The sequence below is a fragment of the Esox lucius genome, chromosome 11, assembly GCF_011004845.1.
Source record: "Esox lucius isolate fEsoLuc1 chromosome 11, fEsoLuc1.pri, whole genome shotgun sequence".
NCBI classification, from domain to species: domain Eukaryota; kingdom Metazoa; phylum Chordata; class Actinopteri; order Esociformes; family Esocidae; genus Esox; species Esox lucius.
This window is the reverse complement of record NC_047579.1, coordinates 53,669,734-53,692,830: the sequence shown is the minus strand read 5'-3', so window position 1 is coordinate 53,692,830 and position 23,097 is coordinate 53,669,734. Positions and strand designations below refer to the sequence as shown.

At 40.1% G+C, this 23,097-nt stretch overlaps 1 protein-coding gene across 7 annotated transcripts in view; it reads left to right on the top strand.

Moving 5' to 3' along the window:
• rbfox1 (RNA binding fox-1 homolog 1) overlaps nucleotides 1–23,097 on the top strand; it is a 402,884-nt gene that overhangs the window by 203,472 nt on the left and 176,315 nt on the right. The window contains exon 1 of one of the 7 annotated variants that reach the window (XR_003782524.2): nucleotides 22,250–22,849. The exons of 3 other annotated variants lie outside the window; for them this stretch is intronic. Coding sequence is in view for 2 of the 4 variants with exons in the window: in XM_029123364.2 (XP_028979197.1) it covers nucleotides 22,712–22,849 (138 nt within the window). In the remaining 2 variants the exon portion in view is untranslated. Of the gene's footprint in view, nucleotides 1–22,249; nucleotides 22,850–23,097 lie in introns of those variants that run through there. 3 more of the 7 variants (XR_003782525.2, XM_029123364.2, XM_029123362.2) reach the window with 3 other exon arrangements.

The window sequence follows — 23,097 nt, the reverse complement described above, 5'->3', positions numbered from 1 at the left end:
ATAAAAATATTAGGCCCTCATTATCAGCAAAACATTCATTGATTGACACTAGAAAACAACTAACCTCTCTCCTCTCTTTCCGCACAACTATGCTCTTTTCTTTCTGGCTGTTTCTTTATTCACTGTAAAGCAATGTTTTAAATTATAATTTATTTCCACAATAATGATATTTACTGAATAAATAGAGATTTGTTGAAATTGGAGATTTACAAAAATGGCTCATTTTCAGTCTCTCACATGTAGCAAGCCAGTTTACTAGCTAGGCAACTAGTTAGTACAGTCAGTAGCTACTTAAACAGAACTACAGCATTTATCTATCTACTGTAGGTGGCTAGCCAACTAACTGAAATATCAGAAACTACACAATTGTATTTACCATTTAATACCTCCTTAGCCAAAAGCCAGTTTTTTGGGGGGGAGGTGACAAGGAAGTCGCAGGAAGTAATGGACGTTTAATAAAGTTTCGTATGTCTTTCATCTCTGTCAGAGAGGGAACGATTGTTTCCGCCAGCACTTGCTTGTTCTAAGCCGAGGTTGGGCAGTGCTGGGAATGCGATAATAAGTTGGTAAAAGATAAGTACATTTTAAATGTGAGTTAACGCTATTTCACAAATTAACAGGTGTGTAAACGACATTTACATGTGTTTACCCTTCACTACAAGCCTGGTTAGGAGTCAGACAGAGTGAAGGGCTGAGGAGTGAAACAGAGTTAAGTAGTTGAAAATGAGAGAGTGAAATATTTGGGAGTGAGACAGAGTGAAATAGTTGGGAGTTAAACTGAGTGAAGTAGTTGGGAGTGAAACAGAGTAGAGTAGTTGGAAGTGAGACAGTGTTTCTGTTCTATTTTGTTGTGCTGCATTTTGACACATTGGCTTTTAAACAGGGCTGGTGGATGTTCAGATGGCCAAAAGTGACCCACAGGGGCCCTATAAAATAAAGTTATGATGACACTTTATTATTACAACTGTGTAACTTACATTCATAAACGCCAGATTACATTTACCTTTCTGACAGAACATCATTTGCTACACTCTTTGAAGTTATTTGGTTTGTCCGCATAGGAGAACCCATTTTGGTGATAGTTAGAACTTGTTCTACCTAGAACAAAAAATGTAAGGGTTCTGTCTAGAACCCTAAATTATGGGTGCTACCAAGAACCCCTTCATTCTTAAAAGGTTTTACATAGAAAGCTACAGTATATTTAAGATTACCACGACCCCTTTATGAAGGGTTCATCCTGAAACCACTTTCAGTGAAGCGTTCCTGCTAAACCTCCTGTTAAAGGTTCCACTGAGAGTCCTTTGTCCTCAAAATAGTTGCAACAACAAAAATAATAAAAGGTTCATCCGATAATAAAGATTTTAACCACTAAACCACCGATATGTGTATGAATATGTATATGTGGATATAAAATCATGGTATCGGCAGCTCCTTACAAATTCTTAATTTATCTAAATAAAAGGCCTTGAAAATCTTAAATTGTCTTATTCCGTCTTTAAAAAAAAGATTTATTCATTTCTGTTAGCACTGTAAATAGACCGAAATAATCGACACGTCATTATCCCCATAAAACCTAGCAGCAAAATGCTAAACTGTCTAGTTTCCGGTTCGTTTCGCATTTTCCCCATTCATTTTTCCCATTCATTTTCCCCATTCGTTTTTCCCATAAGGGATTTTAGAATCGCTTCAAATAAGGTCTGTGTTTCGTATAGACTTACGCCACCTCGCCGTTTTGATAACCGTTTAAATCTCGTCAGAACAAGGCGATGAATGTCAACATACAGCTCCGGGAAAAAATCTGACCACTGCATCTTTTTCTTTCCTTTCCAAAAAATCTAATAGGAAGGTTTTGAGTGAAGAACAGAAGGGTTCACATTTAGAGACCACTGCAAATTGAATGCTTCTTTTCCTCACTCAAACAGAAGGGTTCACATTTAGAGACCACTGCAAATTGAATGCTTCTTTTCCTCACTCAACTTTTTGAAAAGGAAAGTTTCCTTCACCAATGAGTTACACAGGTTCTACGCACGCTTCAACAGGGACAACAAAGAGCCAGCCATTAAAGCTGACCCACCCAGATGCCTTGCAAATGCCAGTCAGTACTGTTCAATCACTTATTCATGGAAAGTGGACATTTCGGGGATCTCTTGATCCCAAACCAGGGTCACAAACATAAGCACTATGTTTGAGAGGGGTCAACAAGGTCTATAGTGAACAGAATACCATCCCCACTGTGAAGTATGGTGGTGGCTCACTGAAGTTTTGAGGGTGTGTGAGCTCAAAAGGCACAGGGAATCTTGTGAAAATTGCTGGCAAGATGAATGCAGCAGGTTATCAGAAAATACTGGCAGACAATTGGCATTCTTCTGCAAGAAAGCTGCGCATGAGACAAGGCCAAGTTGACCCTCCAGTGGTTACAGCAGAAAAAGGTGAAGGTTCTGGGGTGGCCATCAGTCTCCGGACCTTAATATCATCGAGCCACTCTGGGGAGATCTCAAACATGCGGTTCATGCAAGACAACCAAAGACTTTGCATGACCTGGAGGAATTTTGCCTAGACGAATGGGCAGCTATACCACCTGCAAGAATTCGGGGCTTCATGGACAACTATTACAAAAGACTACAAGCTGCCATTGATGCTAAAGGGAGCAATACATATGATTAAAAACTAAGGGTATGCTGACTTTTTTATTTTATTTATTAATTATTTTGTTGTTGTTGTTTGTTTTTCTTTGTTTTTCTTTGTTACCATGTTTTGTTTTATGATTGTGCCATATGACCTACAGTTGAATGTGAATCCCATAAGATTTTTTTTTTTTTTTTGCAAAAAAATTGCAAAAAAATCTGTGGTTTGTGAACGCATTTTAGCTCTGGCAGTGCCCAGAGGAATCGCGATTTGAGTCAGATTGTTAGACGTCACGACATGTGACGGTTGGCTGCTTGTCTCCCAACACTGTTGTTCATGAGGTAGATAGCTAGCTAGTACCAAGCTAGGTAATTTATCTAGCAACAATAGTAGACATTGGCTGTTAAACGTCCCGCAGGTAATATGGGATTTCTCTCCCGGCATTTCTCTGTTCTGTTCGGTCGTATTACAGGCGACTGTCCCGCGAAATACAGTCAGTAACATTAATGTTAGTAGTAGGCTTACTGCTCTAACAACGGTGGGTACTGGCACTTACAGACAGACCGCGATAAGCGACAACTGAACCGAAAGAAGATTCTGCCTACCGTGTGTTCATGCATGCGGGGGTTTACAAGTGATAGCTACCGGGGCAGAGTTTGCGTTCGTTACCATAGTTACAACAATGCTCTGGTGAAGCTAGTTTTGGTATGCTGTCTAAAAATTTCTTTTTTGTAAATTAAATAAAAATGAAAGACAACTGCCTCAAATAATATAGTTGGCTTAGTAAGCAGTTATTTGTATTCATCTGTGTGCCATATTATTGTTGTTATAATTATTAGGCTATTGTTTAAATTGTATTAATTATTGTAATAGTTATTAGTTAATACAAGACCGGACCAGAGTTCACTAGCCCTTTTGGTATCGAGATCAGTAAACCATTATTCATGTTGGGGACACTGATTGGCCACACACTGGAGGGTTTTAACATTAGATGGATATGCAGTAGCCTACTTCATTAATAATGCAGTGCTACAGTCATGCTCGGCTGTCGTGGCATGCAGATACCGAAGGACCTTAAACTCAAGAAAAACAGAAATCAAAATTTTAGGACCCAAGAAACAAAGAGCGTTGTTATCAGATCTCACTGTGAACCTCGACAGTTGCATGGTCATATCCCAAAAAACTGTAAGAAATCTTGGCGTTACCCTTGACCCTGACCTCTCCTTTGATGAACATATAAAATATGTCTCAAGAGTTGCTTATTTATATTTTTGAAACAATGCAAAAATCTGAAATTTTCATCAAAAACTGATGCAGAAAAACAAATTCATGCTTTCGTTACTTCTAGACAAGATTAGTTCAATGCTCTTTTTTACGGTTGCCCTGACAAATCAATAAATAAACTTCAATTAGTGCTGCACACGGCTGCTAGAATCCTAACTAGAACAAAAAAAATTAGCACATTACTCCTGTACTAGCGTCTTTACACTGGCTGCCTGTTAGGGTAAGGGCTGATTTTAAGGTTTTATTGTTTACCTATAAATCAATACATGGACTTGTTCCTACATACCTTGTTGAAATGATCCAGAAATACATATCTACACGTAACCTAAACAAACACTGCTGAACACTGCTGACGTGCCTCGGTGGACGGATCTCAGTGCTGACAAATCCATAATGATGAGTTAGGCAGCTCAATCAATCAATCAAATGTATTTATAAAGCCCTTTTTACAACAGCAGTTGTCACAAAGTGCTTTACAGAGACACCCGGCCTTAAACTCCAAGGAGCAAACAACAGTAGTGTTGAATTTCAGTGGTTAGGAAAAACTCCCTAAGAAGGACGAATTTTAGGAAGAAACCTAGAGAGGACCCAGGCTCAGAGTGGTGACCAGTGACCAGCCAATTGGAATAATTAATACATTTATCTGGGCTAAATCCAGAGTCTATTTAAAATTAGACTAGGTCAGAAGTATGACCAGATGGACAAGGACAGGGACAGCAACGGGCCCCCCAAACCAGGTACTCTGCAGGTGTGGACCAGGACCTCATGTCCTCCTAAAGTTTTAAACGGGAGAAGACCGGGAAAATTCAAAAAATGCATCCATCATATCAACAACGATTTATAGTGGAGAAGGAGAAGTTTGTGGGGAAGGAGAACTGACCCAATCCCCCAGCACAACAGTATAGCAGCGTAAGACCTAGGAACTGAGACGGGGGGTCCGGTGACAATGTGGCCCTACCCGGGGGAGGCCCTGGACAGGGCCCAACAGGCAGGAAATCAATCCACCCACATTGCCAGGCATCAACCAAAGGGACACCCACCAACTGCTACCACCCTGAATGAGGGCCGAGTATTGCTAGCAGCGTACAGCCCGATTGCACAAGTGCGCAACAGAGAGTCAGTATCAAGCCTACTGGTCACCTTCACGCCCCCGAGCCAGGCTACACCTAATCATAAACCGTGCTGTAGAGATTAGTTTTTAGTAGATACTTGAAAGTTTGCACTGAGTTTGCATTTCTAACCTTAATTGGCAGATCATTCCACAGTAGTGGAGCTCTATGAGAAAAGGCCCTGCCTCCGGCTTTTTGTTTAGAAATTCTAGGTACAATTAAACGGCCTGCATCTTGCGATCGTTGGTTACGTGTAGGTATGTATGGCTGGATCATTTCAGCAAGGTAAGTAGGAGCAAGTCCATGTATTGATCTATAGGTTAACAGTAAAACCTTAAAATCAGCCCTAACCCTAACAGGCAGCCAGTGGAAGGATGCTAGGACAGGAGTAATGTGTTAAAAAAAAAAGTGTTCTAGTTAGGAATCTAGCAGCCGTAAGTGTATTTATTGATTTGTCAGGGTAGCCTAGAAGTAACGAAAGCATGGATACCTTTTTCTGCTTCCGTTTTTGATAGAAAGTTTCTGATTTTTACAATGTTTCGAAGATGAAAATAAGCAACTCTTGAGATATATTTTAAATGTTCTTCAAAGGAGAGGTCAGGGTCAAGGGTAATGCCAAGGTTTTTTACAGTTTTTTGGGATACGACCATGCAGCCGTCGAGGTTCACAGTGAGATCTGCTAACAACGCTATTTGTTTCTTGGGTCCTAAAAGGAGCATTTCTGTTTTTCTTGAGTTTAAGAGTAAGAAGTTCTCTGTCATCCACCTCCTAATATGTGAAACGATTGCTTCTAAAGTAGCTAATTTTGGTGTTTCTCCATGCTTCATTGAAATATATAACTGTGTGTCATCGGCATAACAGTGAAAATGTACATTGCGATTTCGGATTACATCGCCCAGAGGGAGTACATATAGTGAGAACAATAATGGGCCCAGAACCGAGCCTTGAGGAACACCAAAGCATACCTTTGTCAGAGGATATGCCATCCACACTAACAAACTGATATCTTTCAGATAAATAAGATTTCAACCAGGCTAGAACATGTCCACGTAGCCCAATATGGGTTTCCAGTCTCTCTAATAGAAGGGATTGATCAATAGTGTCAAAAGCAGCACTAAGATCAAGAAGCAACAGGATGGATGTGGAACCTTTGTCTGAGGCCATTAGAAGGTAATTTGTTACCTTCATGAGTGCAGTCTCCGTACTATAATGGGATATGAAACTGGACTAGAGTATTTCATAAATGTTATTTGTCTTTAGGAAGGCATTCAGTTGTTGGGAAAAACTTTTTTCTAAGATTTTTGAGAGGAACGGGAGGTTCGATATTAGCCTATAATTGTTTAATATGTCCGGGTCCAGATTAGATTTTTTTAGAAGAGGCTTTTTTTAGTGAGTTTGGTACACATCCGGAGGAAATGGAGAAATGTATTATGTTCGACATTGGCTGACCTAGCACAGGAAATAGCTCCTTAAGTAATTTTGTTGGAATCGGGTCTAGCTGACAGTTTGTGGGTTTAGAATTCATTACAAATTTAGTGAATGTGTCGAGCGATACGGTATCAAAAATTTCTAGTGTTCCCATTGACACCTGGTCAGGGAGGTTCAGGACATTTGTAGGACAACTAAGATTTTGAGGACCATAACTATTTAAGGAGGTGTCAGTTATTTGTTTTCTAATGGTGATTATCTTTTCATCAAAGTAGTGAATGTATTAATTACCACTAAAGTGAAGACCCACTTCACTTGTTGAGCTTTGCTTTTTTGTTAACTTTTCAACTGTATCAAAGATACATTTTGGATTGTTTTTGTTCACCTCAATCAGGTTGGAGAAATAAGCTGATCGAGCAGACATGAGTGATTTTCGGCATTGTAGTGTACTGTCTATCCAGGCTAGTCTGAATACTTCCAACTTGGTGGAGCTCCACTTTCACTCCAATTTTCTGGAGGCTTGCTTAAGTGCTCGAGTATTGTCTGTGTACCAGGGAGCAAGTTTCTTGTTGCATATTTATTTTGTTTTTAGTGGTGCAACTCTGTCTAATGTATTTCGCAGTGTTGTGTTTAGATCCTTGTGTTTACAGATTTATTTACTCTGTCGTTAATGAGCGAGCTTGTAAGAATATCAAGGAATCTAAACTGTATGGGTTAAGTCTCATGTCTTTTGCCACGAGTCCAAGTCAAGTCTCAAGTCTCTCTTGCCATCTGATCTGTCCCTAACAATGTATTGTTAAATCTTATGAATTCAAAGCATGTCCTGTAGCTACCATCCATACAGTACAGTATCAAAATCAGTTGTAGGATAATGGGGTCTACTGCAATGCAATCTGCAATCACATCATATGGATACAACTATAAATATACAATTTGCCTGTTCCCAGCATTAGCACAACACTATGCGATGGTTAGCTTGTTACCTGTGACGATATATGCCAAATGTAACGTCTCTTTCACATTAACAAGTGACTGACCTATCTGGGTGCGTTTTGAGGTGCCTGATGAAGTTTATCTTGGTGCCACACACCTTGCATGTAGCTGTTCGCTTACTGCCACTGTTTATGAAGTTATTGAAACCAAAAGGCACAACTCCTGGAGGACTTGGTGTCACCATCATCAATGCATATTTTGATATGTGAGTGCGTGCACAGTTACACAGTATGGCAAAGGGCAGGGGACATGCAGCTCGTCATACGCTTCCCCAACGTATATGCGCCAATAGAACAAAATAGAAATACATTAATTCATTTAGATTTGAAAAGCAATTATTGCATGAAAACAGGTTGTTGACAAGTCTCGAAGCTCAAGTCTTTTGGGTCAAGTTGCAAGTCAAGTCTGTAGTCTTTTGAGTCAAGTCACAAGTCAAGTCTAAAGTCAGCTGTTTGTGCGACTTAAGTGCTACTCGAGTCCCCATCTCTGCTGTGGCCACTTGGGTGGGTGACTGGATTGCTGTGGCCACTTGGGTGGGTGAATGGACTGCTGTGGCCACTTGGGTGGATGTCTGGACTGCTGAGGCCACTTGAGTGAATGTTTGGACTGCTTTGACCACTTGAGTGGAGCTTGGGGCTGTTTTGCTGGGTTAAATGCAGGAGTGATGCTTAGGGATCTTTGGAGCACTGGGCAAAGAGTCCAGTCTACTCAAAAGTATAAAACAAATCTTAGTACTTTACATTCAGTGACAGAATAGATGATATATTATAGGGGTTGAAACTTTTTTGACTTTGTTACTTTTAGGGTGCCTTCCATCTTATCGTCATTGTCTTCCCCAGGGAAAATAATGTTATTGTGTCATATTTAATATATTTTAATTATTATTATTTGAAAAAGTTGTGCAACACAGATTAATAAGATACAACAACAATAAAAAAAAAAAAATATTTTAAATTGAATTGGTGAGGGCCCTTTATCACTCCCCAGGTCAGTGTGAACAACAGCTTGAGGTAGTTTAAGCCTAGCTTCATTGTAGTCAACTGGAAAAATAATACAAAAAAACTAAAGTAATACATGACATAATGTTAGTTCAAGTTAAAGGTGGAGGTGACAGAATTTAACTTACGTGATGTGAAAATTATTCTGACCTTATGGGGCTTCCATCCATCTCCTGGACATTCTTGGGATTTTACAGCTTTTGCCACATCAATTTTATCTGGAGGCCACATGCACTCACCATTTTTTATCCAGACTGAAGGAACAACTTCAACCTCATTTGTGTAGTCAAAGAAAACTGTTTTGGAAGCTACGGATATGTTAATTTCTACATGCGACAATGTCAATACCCTTTTCGAGTAATTGCCATTTATTTTTCAACAACGCTTTGAAGCAATTAAAAACATAATAAAATAAAACACAAATAACAGAACAGGCTTAAGCATCATTACATTTTTGTTTATGTTCAGATAAAAAGTCAGATTCTGGAAAATAGAGGTTTATTGGATTAACTGGAGTGACTGAATATCTGACAGACCTTTAGCATGTAATGTAGAGATGTAGCCCAATTATATTGAAGTAAAAAGCAATTGTTGAGAAAGCCATTTCCAAATGCACTGTAACCTACACAAACCATATGGTGAAATGCCAAGTCAGTTTTTGGCCAGCTATGTAAACTCTAACATTGATTGATCCTGCAAAAGGTGTTCAGTTGGTTATAGGCTATTCCTATTTGTTTTCCAATGCCTCTTAATATGAAAGTAATCTAAAAGTAATTCAAAGTAATCAGATTACCTAACTGAGTTTGAGTCATCAAAAAGTTACGTTACTGATTACAATTTTTGACAGGTAACTTGTAACTGTAACAGAATACATTTAAAAAGTAACCTACCCAACCCTGCTCACTTTTTCTTTGGTGATCTGATAATCTTGACGTTGACACCTGGCAGTCTGTAGTCTGCGACCGCGGGAGTACCGGGAGTCACCAGCCTCGGTGGGATCCTTGTTCTGGTGACGTTGCAGTCATACATTACCTATAGTCTAGATTGAGTGGATACGTTGGCATGGATAAAAATAAGTTGTATGAAGGCTGGAACGTTAACGCACACTTTTTGGGCGGCCAGGTCCCGGAAGTGCATAATATCTGCATTTTAAGACCATTTGAAAAGTGCCAATTTCTGGCCAACGAGATGGATCATGATATTATTTAAATTGAACAAAAAAATCTACATTACTACATGACTAATATTCAGAACATGTTTTTTACTTGTTTTTTGTTTTTAGTCAGGGAAGAAAAAAGTATTGACAAGTAAGCAAAAATTACAACAGTATGGAAAGGTTAATATATCTGTAAATGATATAAAATATCAGTCCAATTATGTAAATTCATGAAGATAAATTCGTAAAAATCTTCTTTATGTTATATTATATGCAGGGGCAGACCGTAAAGACCTCCAAGGCCTACTCTGGCCTGGGTTGTCCGTTTTCAGATGTTTATTTTTTTGCCTTTCTGCTGTATTTTAAAACGTTTGTTCCCATCAGTAATTGTCTATCATTGCTATAATTTGCTACTCTCTCCCTCAGTTGTGCTTTTTCCAGTGCAGATCATGTAAATAGAGCTTTTTCCATTCAAATTTTTTGCCTGTATTGTTTCCGGCTGAAAGATCTATACTGAGGCCTTCAGAATGTTGAGTGAATCTCTTCTGCTGTTGAAGCAAATGGGGACGATGTTGGTGATTGTCATGTTCTTTAACTAATCCGAATTAGAATTTGCCAGCTTTTTCGTGTTGCTCGATCTGAGCCTTCTTGCTCGCCTATGCCCTGACTGCAACTTGGGGGGGCAAGGGCGACTGCCCCCCTGATGCCCCCATGGTTGAAAATGAGAGAATGTACCCAATTGGCTGTATTCACGTGCCCTTATGCCGCACCTACATGACAGTGTCCCAAAGGGTGCCCATTACCGTAGCGAAAATGTGATTTTTACCGTGTTTTTGCAAGGAGTCGATAAGTTAGGCTAATTTCTGTATTGTCCCCAATACATTTTTTTCAAATCATAGGTTAACCGTATTTGATAGTAAAAAACAAAGTAAATTGTTGCCAAAGATGACACAATAAAATGTATAATGCTCATTCTAATTGCTACGCTAGTGAGGCCCCATGTTGTGACATAGGTGCCCTTTTTATTTTTTGCTCCTGCCATTCAAACAGCCTGACTCCCTGTTTGTTCGAGTTTAGTGAAGCGGACTGCTCCGCAGTCGTGTAATCACAATTGACATTTCATAAAATTCTGAATCAGCGGCAGCAGTGATTTTGTAGCGGCGGGCCGCCGCTGCAAACTGTATGTAGCGGAAACACTATAGCCCTAGTTATTTGATGGCAGTTTAATTGCACCGAGGATAGCATTGAAGGCATTGGTGTAAAATACACAGCTTGCCACTGATCATTTGGTTCTGTGGTATAAAACAAGAAAGTTATTAAAATATATTAAGCTTCTAACACAACCATTAAAAACCAGGCTGAAAAAGGCCAAAAATATATTGTGCATGAACTGAGACTATCAAACAATTAAAGTTGATGGTGTTTCATACTTAAAATAGATAATTTGTGTTTTATTTGATGTGTGTACTTTTGATATTGTTTGACACAACATGTATTGATGGATGGATTAACTTGAAAGGTTTAAACCCATGCTGCAAACCGGAAACAGCCAACTCTGTATGAAAATATTTGCACCTTACTCATATCTGAAATTATATTTTAACTGCAGGACAATACCAGTCATACATATGTGGACCACAGTTCTAATTTGTCATCTGGGCCAAATACTACGCTTAACAACTGGCTCATATCTTGTTTGCCGCCCTAAAGACAGTGCCACCTCTGCCACACCTGGGCCATGTTCGGTTCATATGCCTTATGCCAGTGCCGACTGAATGCCAGCTGTGCCAGCTTCACGCCAAATCTGGGCCAAATGTCTCTGCTATGTTGGTACTTGCCAAAGCTGATTCAAAAGGAGAACACAAGGTTCAGCATACCATTCTTCTGATGGTCCAGTGTCTCCGGGGCAAGAAGCTAGCTTCAGTAGTGGCAGAAATGAATCACGCTAGTGACCATAGCAGTCCTTAAACATAAACAGTCAGACTCGTGACAGATAGGATGTAGCAACAAACTCCAGGCTGTCAAATAGTTTACACGAATCAGACAAGATGCTCTTTCTTTGTTCTCTCTGGAGCAAAATACATTCTTCAAGGCTAGAGAGGAACACATTATTTTTTGTAGTGTTATTTAGTTACAAGCTACGGGAATAAGTAAAGGGAGGCCAAATGGCTGTATAGTGTATTTAGCATCATATTATTCTTGGAAATCCTGGGGCTTGATCGCTTTTTGAGTTTTATAAATCTGATCGATAGGGACATTTTAGCATGTGACTGCTGAGTGTGATGGCCCTCTCGCTCTGTCTGCTTAACTGTTCTGTTCTGTGCAGGTTGGTGGGCGGAGCTGAGAGGGCTGTTGGTGATATTGGGAGCACCTGTGGCTGGGGCTTATTAGGCTTACTTTGTCAATCATTAGGGGGCCTCCCTTCTTGATGATTTTGAGTCGTTCCTAGGTTTGGTTTTTGATTTGTTCTTTGCCTTTCAACGTATGCTTTCTACCAGTCATTCCCATTATCCACTCGCTACATTACTAATATGCAGACTTATCTACTGATATGCTGATCTTATCTCACTGGATTATGTATTGGGTTACTTAGTTAATAAACAATTCCTTTGTAACTAATTTCCACTTGTGGAATCCCTCTTTGTCATGACTTATGCGCCGAGTTTGTGACATGAGAGCCTTCATCCTTTTTAATAATGTTCATTAGGAGGATTTAGCAGGTTTCTGAATTATTTTAAATATTTTTTCAGTTTTTATCTGCCTCATAATGGATTGCTTGATGTTCATTAATACCTCTTTGGTCCTCATTTTGACAGACACCAATTGCAGACTCCAGAATTTATAAATTTTATAGGCCCCGCCTGATCCTTATAATGTTTTAGAATTTTTTTTGTTAGACTTTTCTCAAAAGGAGCTGAAAATGCTTTGAATTCCCTGCAATTGTATACATTTTCCCACAGAGCTGAAAACAATGGTACTGCAAACATGGCCCTCATATTCACCATGTAGATGTAGCTATACTATGTAATTATTGCTGCAACAAAAAGTTCTGACAAAAGCCAATCAGCAAAATTACATATCACACTGTTTGATTTCAGTCATAGGCAAATTCATCTTTGAAATGCTGATTAAAACAGCTGTAATGTCATAAGTCATTTTAAAGTGTAAAAAATGTAAATATAGAATAGATTGATCAGATGATATTCATTAAAAGGAATTTGTTTAGCTGTCAATGCCATTCTAGTGTAGCCTATCCATACAGTAAGTACAAAAGAAAAAATAATAAAAACCAGGTCTGAATGCTGTCACATCTAACCAGGCATGTTCTCTGTCTAGAAAACTCCTCAGAGTGTTATTTAAGCAATTTCTGAGATTGTGACTCCTCGGAGTGTTATTCAAGCCATTTCTGAGATTTATAGACAGATTGGCTGCAAAGAATCTGATCATTTGGCCCCTGGCTCATATTTAGATTTAGCTGCCTGCATTTAAACAACAAATGCTGGTGTATAAAGTTAACAGAACACACCCTTGCTGTCCTGTCTCATCTTTAAAAAAACATACTATTCTTTCTAAATACAAAACAATTCTATCAATTATTCAAGCCATTATTAGTGGAAAAGCACAAAAGGTCTGATAGTGAGTTAGAGGGCGCATTCCCTCCTCTCATAACTTTGGCTACTACATATCATGTAGTTCGTTATCCTTAGATTGCACCTAATTATTATAAAATTATGCAAATCTGGTAAATGTAAATAAATGCACCATGCACCTGATTGTTAAGCTCTCGTCTATGCATGTTAACACTACAGCCATGTTTCCACCCACCAGAGATAGCCTGCAGCCACAGCATACTAGGCAACTGGTTGCAGTACTTGCAGTAGAATAAAAGCTAAGGCCATTTCAATAAATCCATAAATAAACATTGGAACCTCGCTGCTACTCGCTCGAAATTTCAGAATGTTACAGATATTTTAGGTAAACAGGAGTCACAAGGGACAGCCAAACAAAAGGGAATGCCCATCACCTCTAGCTAATTACTCTAAATTGTTCCGACCAAGCTCCTGTTGAGGACGTTTTTTAGAGTCCCTTGGCTAACTTCGTTCTTTACAGATGAAGTGCGTTCCAACCCTTGTTTTCTCCTGGGGAGATGGCTGTAACATTTTGCTATATTTCTCATGGAGCAATGTATTTATTTGCAATGCCGGGCTTTAATGCAAAAGGTTAGGTTATTGAGGTTACGGTTAGGGCTGGGTTGGGTTTAGGTTAGGGTTTGGTTATTGAGGTTACGGTTAGGGCTGGGTTGGGTTTAGGTTAGGGTTTGGTTATTGAGGTTACAGTTAGGGCTGGGTTGGGTTTAGGTTAGGGTTTGGTTATTGAGGTTACAGTTAGGGCTAGGTTGGGTTTAGGTTAGGGTTAGGTTATTGAGGTTACGGTTAGGGCTGGGTTGGGTTTAGGTTAGGGTTTGGTTATTGAGGTTACAGTTAGGGCTAGGTTGGGTTTAGGTTAGGGTTTGGTTATTGAGGTTACAGTTAGGGCTGGGTTGGGTTTAGGTTAGGGTTTGGTTATTGAGGTTACAGTTAGGGCTAGGTTGGGTTTAGGTTAGGGTTAGGTTATTGAGGTTACGGTTAGGGCTAGGTTGGGTTTAGGTTAGGGTTAGGTTATTGAGGTTATGGTTAGGGCTAGGTTGGGTTTAGGTTAGGGTTAGGTTATTGAGGTTACGGTTAGGGCTAGGTTGGGTTTAGGTTATTGAGGTTACGGTTAGGGTTAGGTTTGCGTTATGAGAATATTTAATGGTTCTTACTTGACACTTTGAACCTACATGAATGTATGTTTGTATGTGTGTTTGTAAGTGTTTATATGTGTGGGTATATGTCTTTTTGTGTGTCTTTTTGTATGTGTGTATAAGTGTATGTGTGTGTCTGTTTCAGGTCTGATGGATGGTAGAGTTGTCATCTCCCAGGGTTTTTACTGCTGAGCTGTTACTGCATGTGACATCCCCTACACACACACACACGCGCACACACAAACAAACAAACACACACACACTTGCTATAAAGCTTTCCTGCCACCAGGGACAACGACACAAACTTTTATAGTTAAATACACTTGAGAGTTTATTTTTTTCATTTTTTAAACCTCAACCTGAACTTAACCGAACTGAATTTCTATCAGAAGACAGTTTGACTGACAACTTCACAGAGCCAAAAAATGTCATGAAATGTAGCATTTAAGCCAGGTAGACAGTCTAACAGAGCCTAAAAGTAATGGAGCACTAACATTAGTTATACTGTTTTGATCACCTAACAGTAATGGAGCACTAACATTAATTATACTGTTTTGATCACCTAACAGTAATGGAGCACTAACATTAATTATACTGTTTTGATCACCTAACAGTAATGGAGCACTAACATTAATTATACTGTTTTGATCACCTAACAGTAATGGAACACTAACATTAATTATACTGTTTTGATCAACTAACAGTAATGGAGCATTAACATTAATTATACTGTTTTGATCACCTAACAGTAATGGAGCACTAACATTAATTATACTGTTTTGATCACCTAACAGTAATGGAGTACTAACATTAATTATACTGTTTTGATCACCTAACAGTAATGGAGCACTAACATGAATTATACTGTTTTGATCACCTAACAGTAATGGAGCACTAACATTAATTATACTGTTTTGATCACCTAACAGTAATGGAGCACTAACATTAATTATACTGTTTTGATCACCTAACAGTAATGGAGCACTAACATTAATTATACTGTTTTGATCACCTAACAGTAATGGAACACTAACATTAATTATACTGTTTTGATCAACTAACAGTAATGGAGCATTAACATTAATTATACTGTTTTGATCACCTAACAGTAATGGAGCATTAACATATCTTGTACACACATGTTTAGACACACATACAGGTAGGCACATGCAGGTGGACACACACACACACACACACACACACTGGGAAGTGACATGTTAATGCAGGAAAAGTGTTATAATGGCTCAGCCTTGTGTGAGCAAGGAGCGCTAGCGTTTACTCTCTTACGCGCACGCACACACACACACACACACACACATATTCCAACACAGACACACACTCCCACACAGACACACTTTCACACACACGCACAGAACAAGCACAGAGCAGTCATCCTGGCGTTTGGCCCTGCGCTCCGACATGTCTCTCCTCATCTCTGTCAGACTCGTAGACTCCTTCCCCTCCCTACTCTCTCCTCTCCCTTCTCCTTCCCTTCCCTACTCTCTCCCCTCCCTACTCTGTCTTCTTCCGCCTCCTATCGCTCCTTTTCTCTCCCCTCTCTGGTTTTCTACTTTCCCTCCATCTCTCTTCTGCCACTGTAAACTGTGTGATTGTGTTTTTGGAAGAATATGCGGTACATGTAGGTCTGCTGTTAGCTGAATTTTTATCTGTAGAAATAAGGACCAAGGTACTGTTCTCTTCAGTATTCAGCCGTGGTCTATTAGTCATGTGCCAAAACCCCAGAGTATCTGGGTACAGCATTCAGCCATGTATATTAGTCATCTGCCAAAACCCCAGAGTACCTGGGTACAGCATTCAGCCATGTATATTAGTCATCTGCCAAAACCCCAGAGTATCTGGGTATAGCATTCAGCCATGTATATTAGTCATGTGCCAAAACCCCAGAGTATCTGGGTACAGCATTCAGCCATGTATATTAGTCATGTGCCAAAACCCCAGAGTATCTGGGTACAGCAATCAGCCATGTATATTAGTCATGTGCCAAAACCCCAGAGTATCTGGGTACAGCAATCAGCCATGTATATTAGTCATGTGCCAAAACCCCAGAGTATCTGGGTACAGCATTCAGCCATGGTCTATTAGTCATGTGCCAAAACCCCAGAGTATGTGGGTACAGCAATCAGCCATGTATATTAGTCATGTGCCAAAACCCCAGAGTATGTGGGTACAGCATTCAGCCATGTATATTAGTCATGTGCCAAAACCCCAGAGTATGTGGGTACAGCATTCAGCCATGTATATTAGTCATGTGCCAAAACCCCAGAGTATGTGGGTACAGCATTCAGCCATGTATATTAGTCATGTACCAAAACCCCAGAGTATCTGGGTACAGCATTCAGCCGTGGTCTATTAGTCATGTGCCAAAACCCCAGAGGTGCCTTCGTGCTTTCATTAACAACACAATTAGAACTCTGGAAGGAGAAATCCATTGTGACATTTCTTTCAGCCAAACAGCATTCTGGGCATGAACCTGCCATTGTACGATAGACTTTTACACTTTATATTACATACCCACAATCCTTCCATCCTGTCTCCATGACATCAAATTAGGAAGCATCGGAGGATGTGTGCATGAGTGTGTTTCGGTGTGTCGGTGTGTGTGCGGCCCCTACCTAGGGCCTTAAACTCTGTGTTTTGATCCTTTACGAACTCATCTGTCAGAGCAATTACTGTCATGTAGGTGGATGTGGATGTGTGTGTGGATGATGTATCTCTGTTCCTGGATGATGGGAACCTCGAGTCCAGTAATACACTAATATGGTGTGTGTGTGTGTGTATGTGTGTGTGTGGATGATGTATCTCTGTTCCTGGATGATAGGAACATCCAATCCAGTAATACGTTAATATGGAGTGTGTGTCTGTGGATGATGTATCACTGTTCCTGGATGATGGAAACCTCCAGTCCAGTAATACACTAATACAGTGTGTGCATGTGTTTGTATGATGTACCTGTTTTTCTGGATGATGAAAACCTGCAATCCAGTGATACACTAATATGGAGTGTGTCTGTGGATGATGTATCTCTGTTCATGGATGATGGACACCTCAAATCCATGAATACACTAATATGGAGTGCGTCTGTGGATGATATATCTCTGTTCATGGATGATGGACACCTCCAATCCAGTAATGCACTAATATGGAATGTGTGTCTGTGGATGATATATCTCTGTTCCTGGATGATGGAAACCTCCAATCCAGTAATACACGAATATGGAATGTGTGTCTGTGGATGATGTATCTCTGTTCCTGGATGTTGGACACCTCCAATCCAGTAATACACTAAAATGGAATGCGTGTCTGTGGATGAATTATCTCTGTTCCTGGATGATGGAAACCTCCAATCCAGTAATACTCTAATATGAAGTATGTCTGTGGATGATGTATCTCTGTTCCTGGATGATGGAAACCTCCAGTCCAGTAATACACTATTATGGAGTGTGTCTGTGGATGATGTATCTCTGTTCCTGGATGATGGAAACCTCCAATCCTGTAATACACTAATATGGAGTGTGTGTCTGTGATGATGTGTCTCTGTTCCTGGATGATGGGAATCTCCAATCCTGTAATACACTAATATGGAGTGTGTCTGTGGATGATGTCTCTCTGTTCCTGGATGATGGGAACCTCCAATCCAGTAATACACTAATATGGAATGTGTCATCCTGTCATGATTCCACACACTTCCATTTACAGAGAGTCTCCTCTGAGGTTATAAAATAATAACTCAGAATCAGTCTGTATTATTACTTCACTATTATCCTTAAAGTTCAAGCTGTTTTATTTATTCATGTGTTTATTTGGCTTTTGTTATTTATTTATTGTTGCCATTTGTGGCTGCGATGCAGGGAACCTTTACTGCCAGAACATCTCACCCATCCTCTCAGCCACTCACTATCAAATGCCATCAGTGCCCTCTGGTCTAGCTTTTAAGGACGCACACACACACACACACACACACACACACACACACATACACACACCTTTTCTATGCTGCTCTCTCTGCGATTGCTTGTCTACTGTTTAGGTTTTTTAGACTTGTAAATAATTTACATTATACAAAGAGAACTTTAACTCACATTTTCTCAAAACCTTCTGAATAGTTTTTATAGAATGTCTTGACTATGTACAGACTCAGTGATCATGGTCTTGACTATGTACAGACTCAGTGATCATGGTCTTGACTATGTACAGACTCAGTGATCATGGTCTTGACTATGTACAGACTCAGTGATCATGGTCTTGACTATGTACAGACTCAGTGATCATGGTCTTGACTATGTACAGACTCAGTGATCATGGTCTTGACTGTGTACAGACTCAGTGATCATGGTCTTGACTGTGTACAGACTCAGTGATCATGGTCTTGACTGTGTACAGACTCAGTGATCATGGTCTTGACTGTGTACAGACTCAGTGATCATGGTCTTGACTATGTACAGACTCAGTGATCATGGTCTTGACTATGTACAGACTCAGTGATCATGGTCTTGACTATGTACAGACTCAGTGATCATGGTCTTGACTATGGACAGACTCAGTGATCATGGTCTTGACTATGTACAGACTCAGTGATCATGGTCTTGACTATGTACAGACTCAGTGATCATGGTCTTGACTATGTACAGACTCAGTGATCATGGTCTTGACTATGTACAGACTCAGTGATCATGGTCTTGACTGTGTACAGACTCAGTGACCATGGTCTTGACTATGTACAGACTCAGTGATCGTGGTCTTGACTATGTACAGACTCAGGGTACTAACTCAGCTACGCTTGCCTCCAATTGGGGAAACTATTTAAGTTCAGAAGCTTCCACACCTAGTTTGCATTGAATTGTTTGTGTCATTTATGTTGTGCCTCATTTTGCGGTTTGCCGCTCCTTTTGTTGTTTTCTGTTCTGTTTGGCCAAGAAGACCATTAAAAGGATGTTTCTCTGTAATCACTGTGCGCCTCCTGTCCTGTCTTCCCCTATCATTGCACCAGGGCTCCTGCCAATTTATTGACATTCATTTTGAAAAGGCTGGGGCTCAAGCTGCATCCCTGTCTCACCCCACAGCTCTGATAGAAAAACTATTCTGTTTCAAATTATTTTAATATATTTACTACCTATGACACTGCTTTCCATTCATTTATACAGCAGACCCCCACAGACCATCAAAATATGTTTTTTTAAATCAATAAGCTCTACAAGAGTTTAATTCGCTATTTTGCAAAACATATTTTTTCTTACATCAAGCATGAGCATTTGCAAGATGCGATTAATAGCACACAAACTGCTGTAGCTGTTTTCAGAGCATTTCTGTTTTTCTGGTTAAAAGGACTAGACTATAAAGACGCAGAAGTAGCAGCGACAGCCTTTTGACTGTAAGCTACTATTGAGTGGAGTGTGGAAAGACTTTAGAAGCCCTGCCTAAGATGTTTCATTTCCTTGAAGATGCTTTCTGGGTCTTTTGGCCACTGGTTGTAATAGTGTCACTGTCAAGCCAGAAATGGTCATGACAGCCTTAGTATCATGTTATCTATTTTTTTAAATGTGCCCCCTGTCATGAAAACCAGTCACTTTAAAACTTTGAATACATGTCCCAACCTGCATCTTTAATTGATATTTAGTCTTTATAGTCATCACCACAGCCAATGTCTTTTTCACATAGAGATCTTTCAGGGTTACTGTGAGTTTGAACTGCAACCACTAGCAAATATGTCAGAGTAATGATAGCGAGTGCTGCAGAGATATTCTTCAACAGACACAAGCGTGTCCTGTCACCAAGCGAACCAACTTGCCCTTAAAGTGGCAGCTGAAATGTTTTGTCGTATCAGTAAAAATAAATACTATTTTGGATGGTAAAAATTCTGAGTAAACAGTACAAACATAAACCAGGTGGTTTGAATCCTGAATGTTAAATGGCTCATAGCTATGGTATATGAGAACATATCCCACGGGTATGACATCACTTTTTACTGCTCTAATTACGTTGGTTAAGCACAATAAAGCCTCTCAGGGGTTTGTGATATATTGCCAATTTTCCATGGCTTAGCGCTGTGATATATTGTGATATACTGCCAATACATACTAAGACATACTTAATATATATTTATTTTTTATCTACATGTACCAACTACACTGACAGTTATTTTTCACATACATACAGACAGTTGAGGAGTATAGTCCACACTGGCATATGTTTGATCATTTTCCCTTCTGGATTTATGTTGTCCTTGGTTCCATTTCTGATGTCCTTAGTTCCCTTTCTGATGTCCTTAGTTCCCTTTCTGATGTCCTTGGTTCCATTTCTGATGTCCTTAGTTCCATTTCTGATGTCCTTAGTTCCATTTCTGATGTCCTTAGTTCCATTTCTGATGTCCTTAGTTCCCTTTCTGATGTCCTTAGTTCCCTTTCTGATGTCCTTAGTGCCCATACTGATGTCCTTACTGACCTTTCGGATGTCATTTGTGATGTCTTGGTAAATTAAACACTTATGTAGGCCAAGTGGCTCGTACCAGCCTTTCCCTGGTGTCCTGTATACATGGTCTAAAAGTCATTTGGTGAAAAACCTATTTGACATTTGCTCAAGATGCTGTTTTCACACCTCCTTCTCTCTTGTCTTCTCATCGTACTTTTTCCTTTATTCATCCCTCTTCATTTCTTCATTCCTCTCTCTCTACCTCTTTCTCTCTTCATCCCATTGTCTCTTACTTCATCCATCTCCCTTTCTTCAGTCAATGATTAAAATTGTTACATTTGTATTAATAATAATCACATAATGGGTGGGATGTCTCTTCTTTACTTTGTGATGAGATCGTGGTCCAGAAAATGAATGTGTTTTGATGGAGTCATCTATCTATATTTCATTTCTGGTTCAGTAAAATTATGTGGCTTGTTTAAGATGACTATAATGTTATTTTTACTAACAAGTCCAGTGACAGGGAGAGGGAATGAAAAGCTAGCCAAAATGAGAGCCAAAAAGAGAAATTGCTTCCTAATGTTGTTTTTGTTTCACAAGAAGCTTTTAGATTTTAATAATGTATGTCTTTCTTTCAGAATTTGTTTTCCGTGAGTAAATTGTTTTCACAGCTTCTTTTCTGTAAGAGTTGTTGAGAATTTGCTGTCCCACTTTAAATAGCATATGCATTATCAATAAAGCTTAAATAAAAGTTAATATGCTGAAATGTTTCACATAATCTACCAGTACATGTAATGCTCTCTAAATAGTAAATAAAGAGTGACATCAGTCTCTGGTTAATTGTGAAGTGTGTCTTAATGCTCTGTGTATATTTATTTACCTCCAGTAAAAGACGTGCACTTCTAGATGGTAGCTTTGATTAAGCTTTTATGCTATTCACACCTTGTCATGTGTAGGGTACTTCATTCACAGTCTGTATTTCTATTTTGTCAAAAGTACAATTCTATATTATTACAGTAAGTAGATGGGCGCGTACATGTTTTATAATTGTGTTGTTTCTTTATCGTTTCCGTGGCAGTGGGTGTCTTGAAGATAGGCTGCATGAATATCTTAGATCGCAACCAGAAACAGCCCCGTTTGTGCCCCAGCCCCCCACAGCCCAAACCACAGTGATCGGTGACTCATCTCTACTCCCGGTCCGCCGCTGCTCTTCGCTACAGTACACACATACACACTTTCAGTTATTGTTTTACCGACAGTAAAAGTCGGTCGTGTGCGTGGTGGCCTGGGAAGAACCGGTAACGGAAAGAGACAATCAGCATCTAACAGAGCCTGTAGAAAAGTTCATCCCACTGAGAGGAGAGAGGAGAAAAGGAGAATGATAGGGAGATAGAGGGACCGAGGTGGAGAGAGTGAGGGAGAGGGCGGGGAGAGAATGAGAGAGAATGCGCTTGCACCATGTACAGTGAGGGACACAGACACCCACTCATACCCACGCACACAAACAGGCATCCCTGTAAACATACCAACTCACATTCTCTCACAATCTCCATTGAACCAGCACTAGATCCCCTCACACACATACGCCCGTTGCAGCCAGTGCATGCGAGCAGGCACACACACAATCTCTTTTTATCGGCTTCCCTCTGCACACGAAAGCTGTCCCACTCCGCGCATACTAGACCTGAACGTTATTCTGCTGCGGGAGGCACGGGACAGTCCAGGCTCTGAAAATTCATGCAAACAACCAGGTTAACGTTGAACCGCAACTAAAATCGTGAAATATATATATATATATATATATATATATACATATATATAATAACGGGACCGGGCACACTGCTGCATTCATCACGTGGACAGAAACATACAGACAGACGGGTTTCTGGAATCGGGTCTCTCGAGCTGCATGCAAGCTCCGTCCGCCGCCTCCGCGCGCAGAATGCAGCATCCCCTGACAGGAGGAACGTGCGTCGCGCTGCCGAACGTAGACATGGCCTGTCCTCAGCTGTCCTGCGCTGCGCTCACCTTCATGTACCTACAGCAGGTGAGTGGCTGGGCCGCGTGTCGGCACGGAGGGGAGGGAGCTGTGCGCGCGCGCGCGTGTGTGAGCGCGTGCGCTGTGCGTTTTTATGATTATAAACGTTTGTGTCTTTTAATATTTGTTTTTTAAATGTAGCGATTGACGATTGTTTATTTGGTTGAACAGTGTGAACATGTTCCAAATGAAATGTGGCGAATTTACGGATGAATGTAAGTTCACGTGTTCCAGTATATGTGCGGGTCTGTATGTTG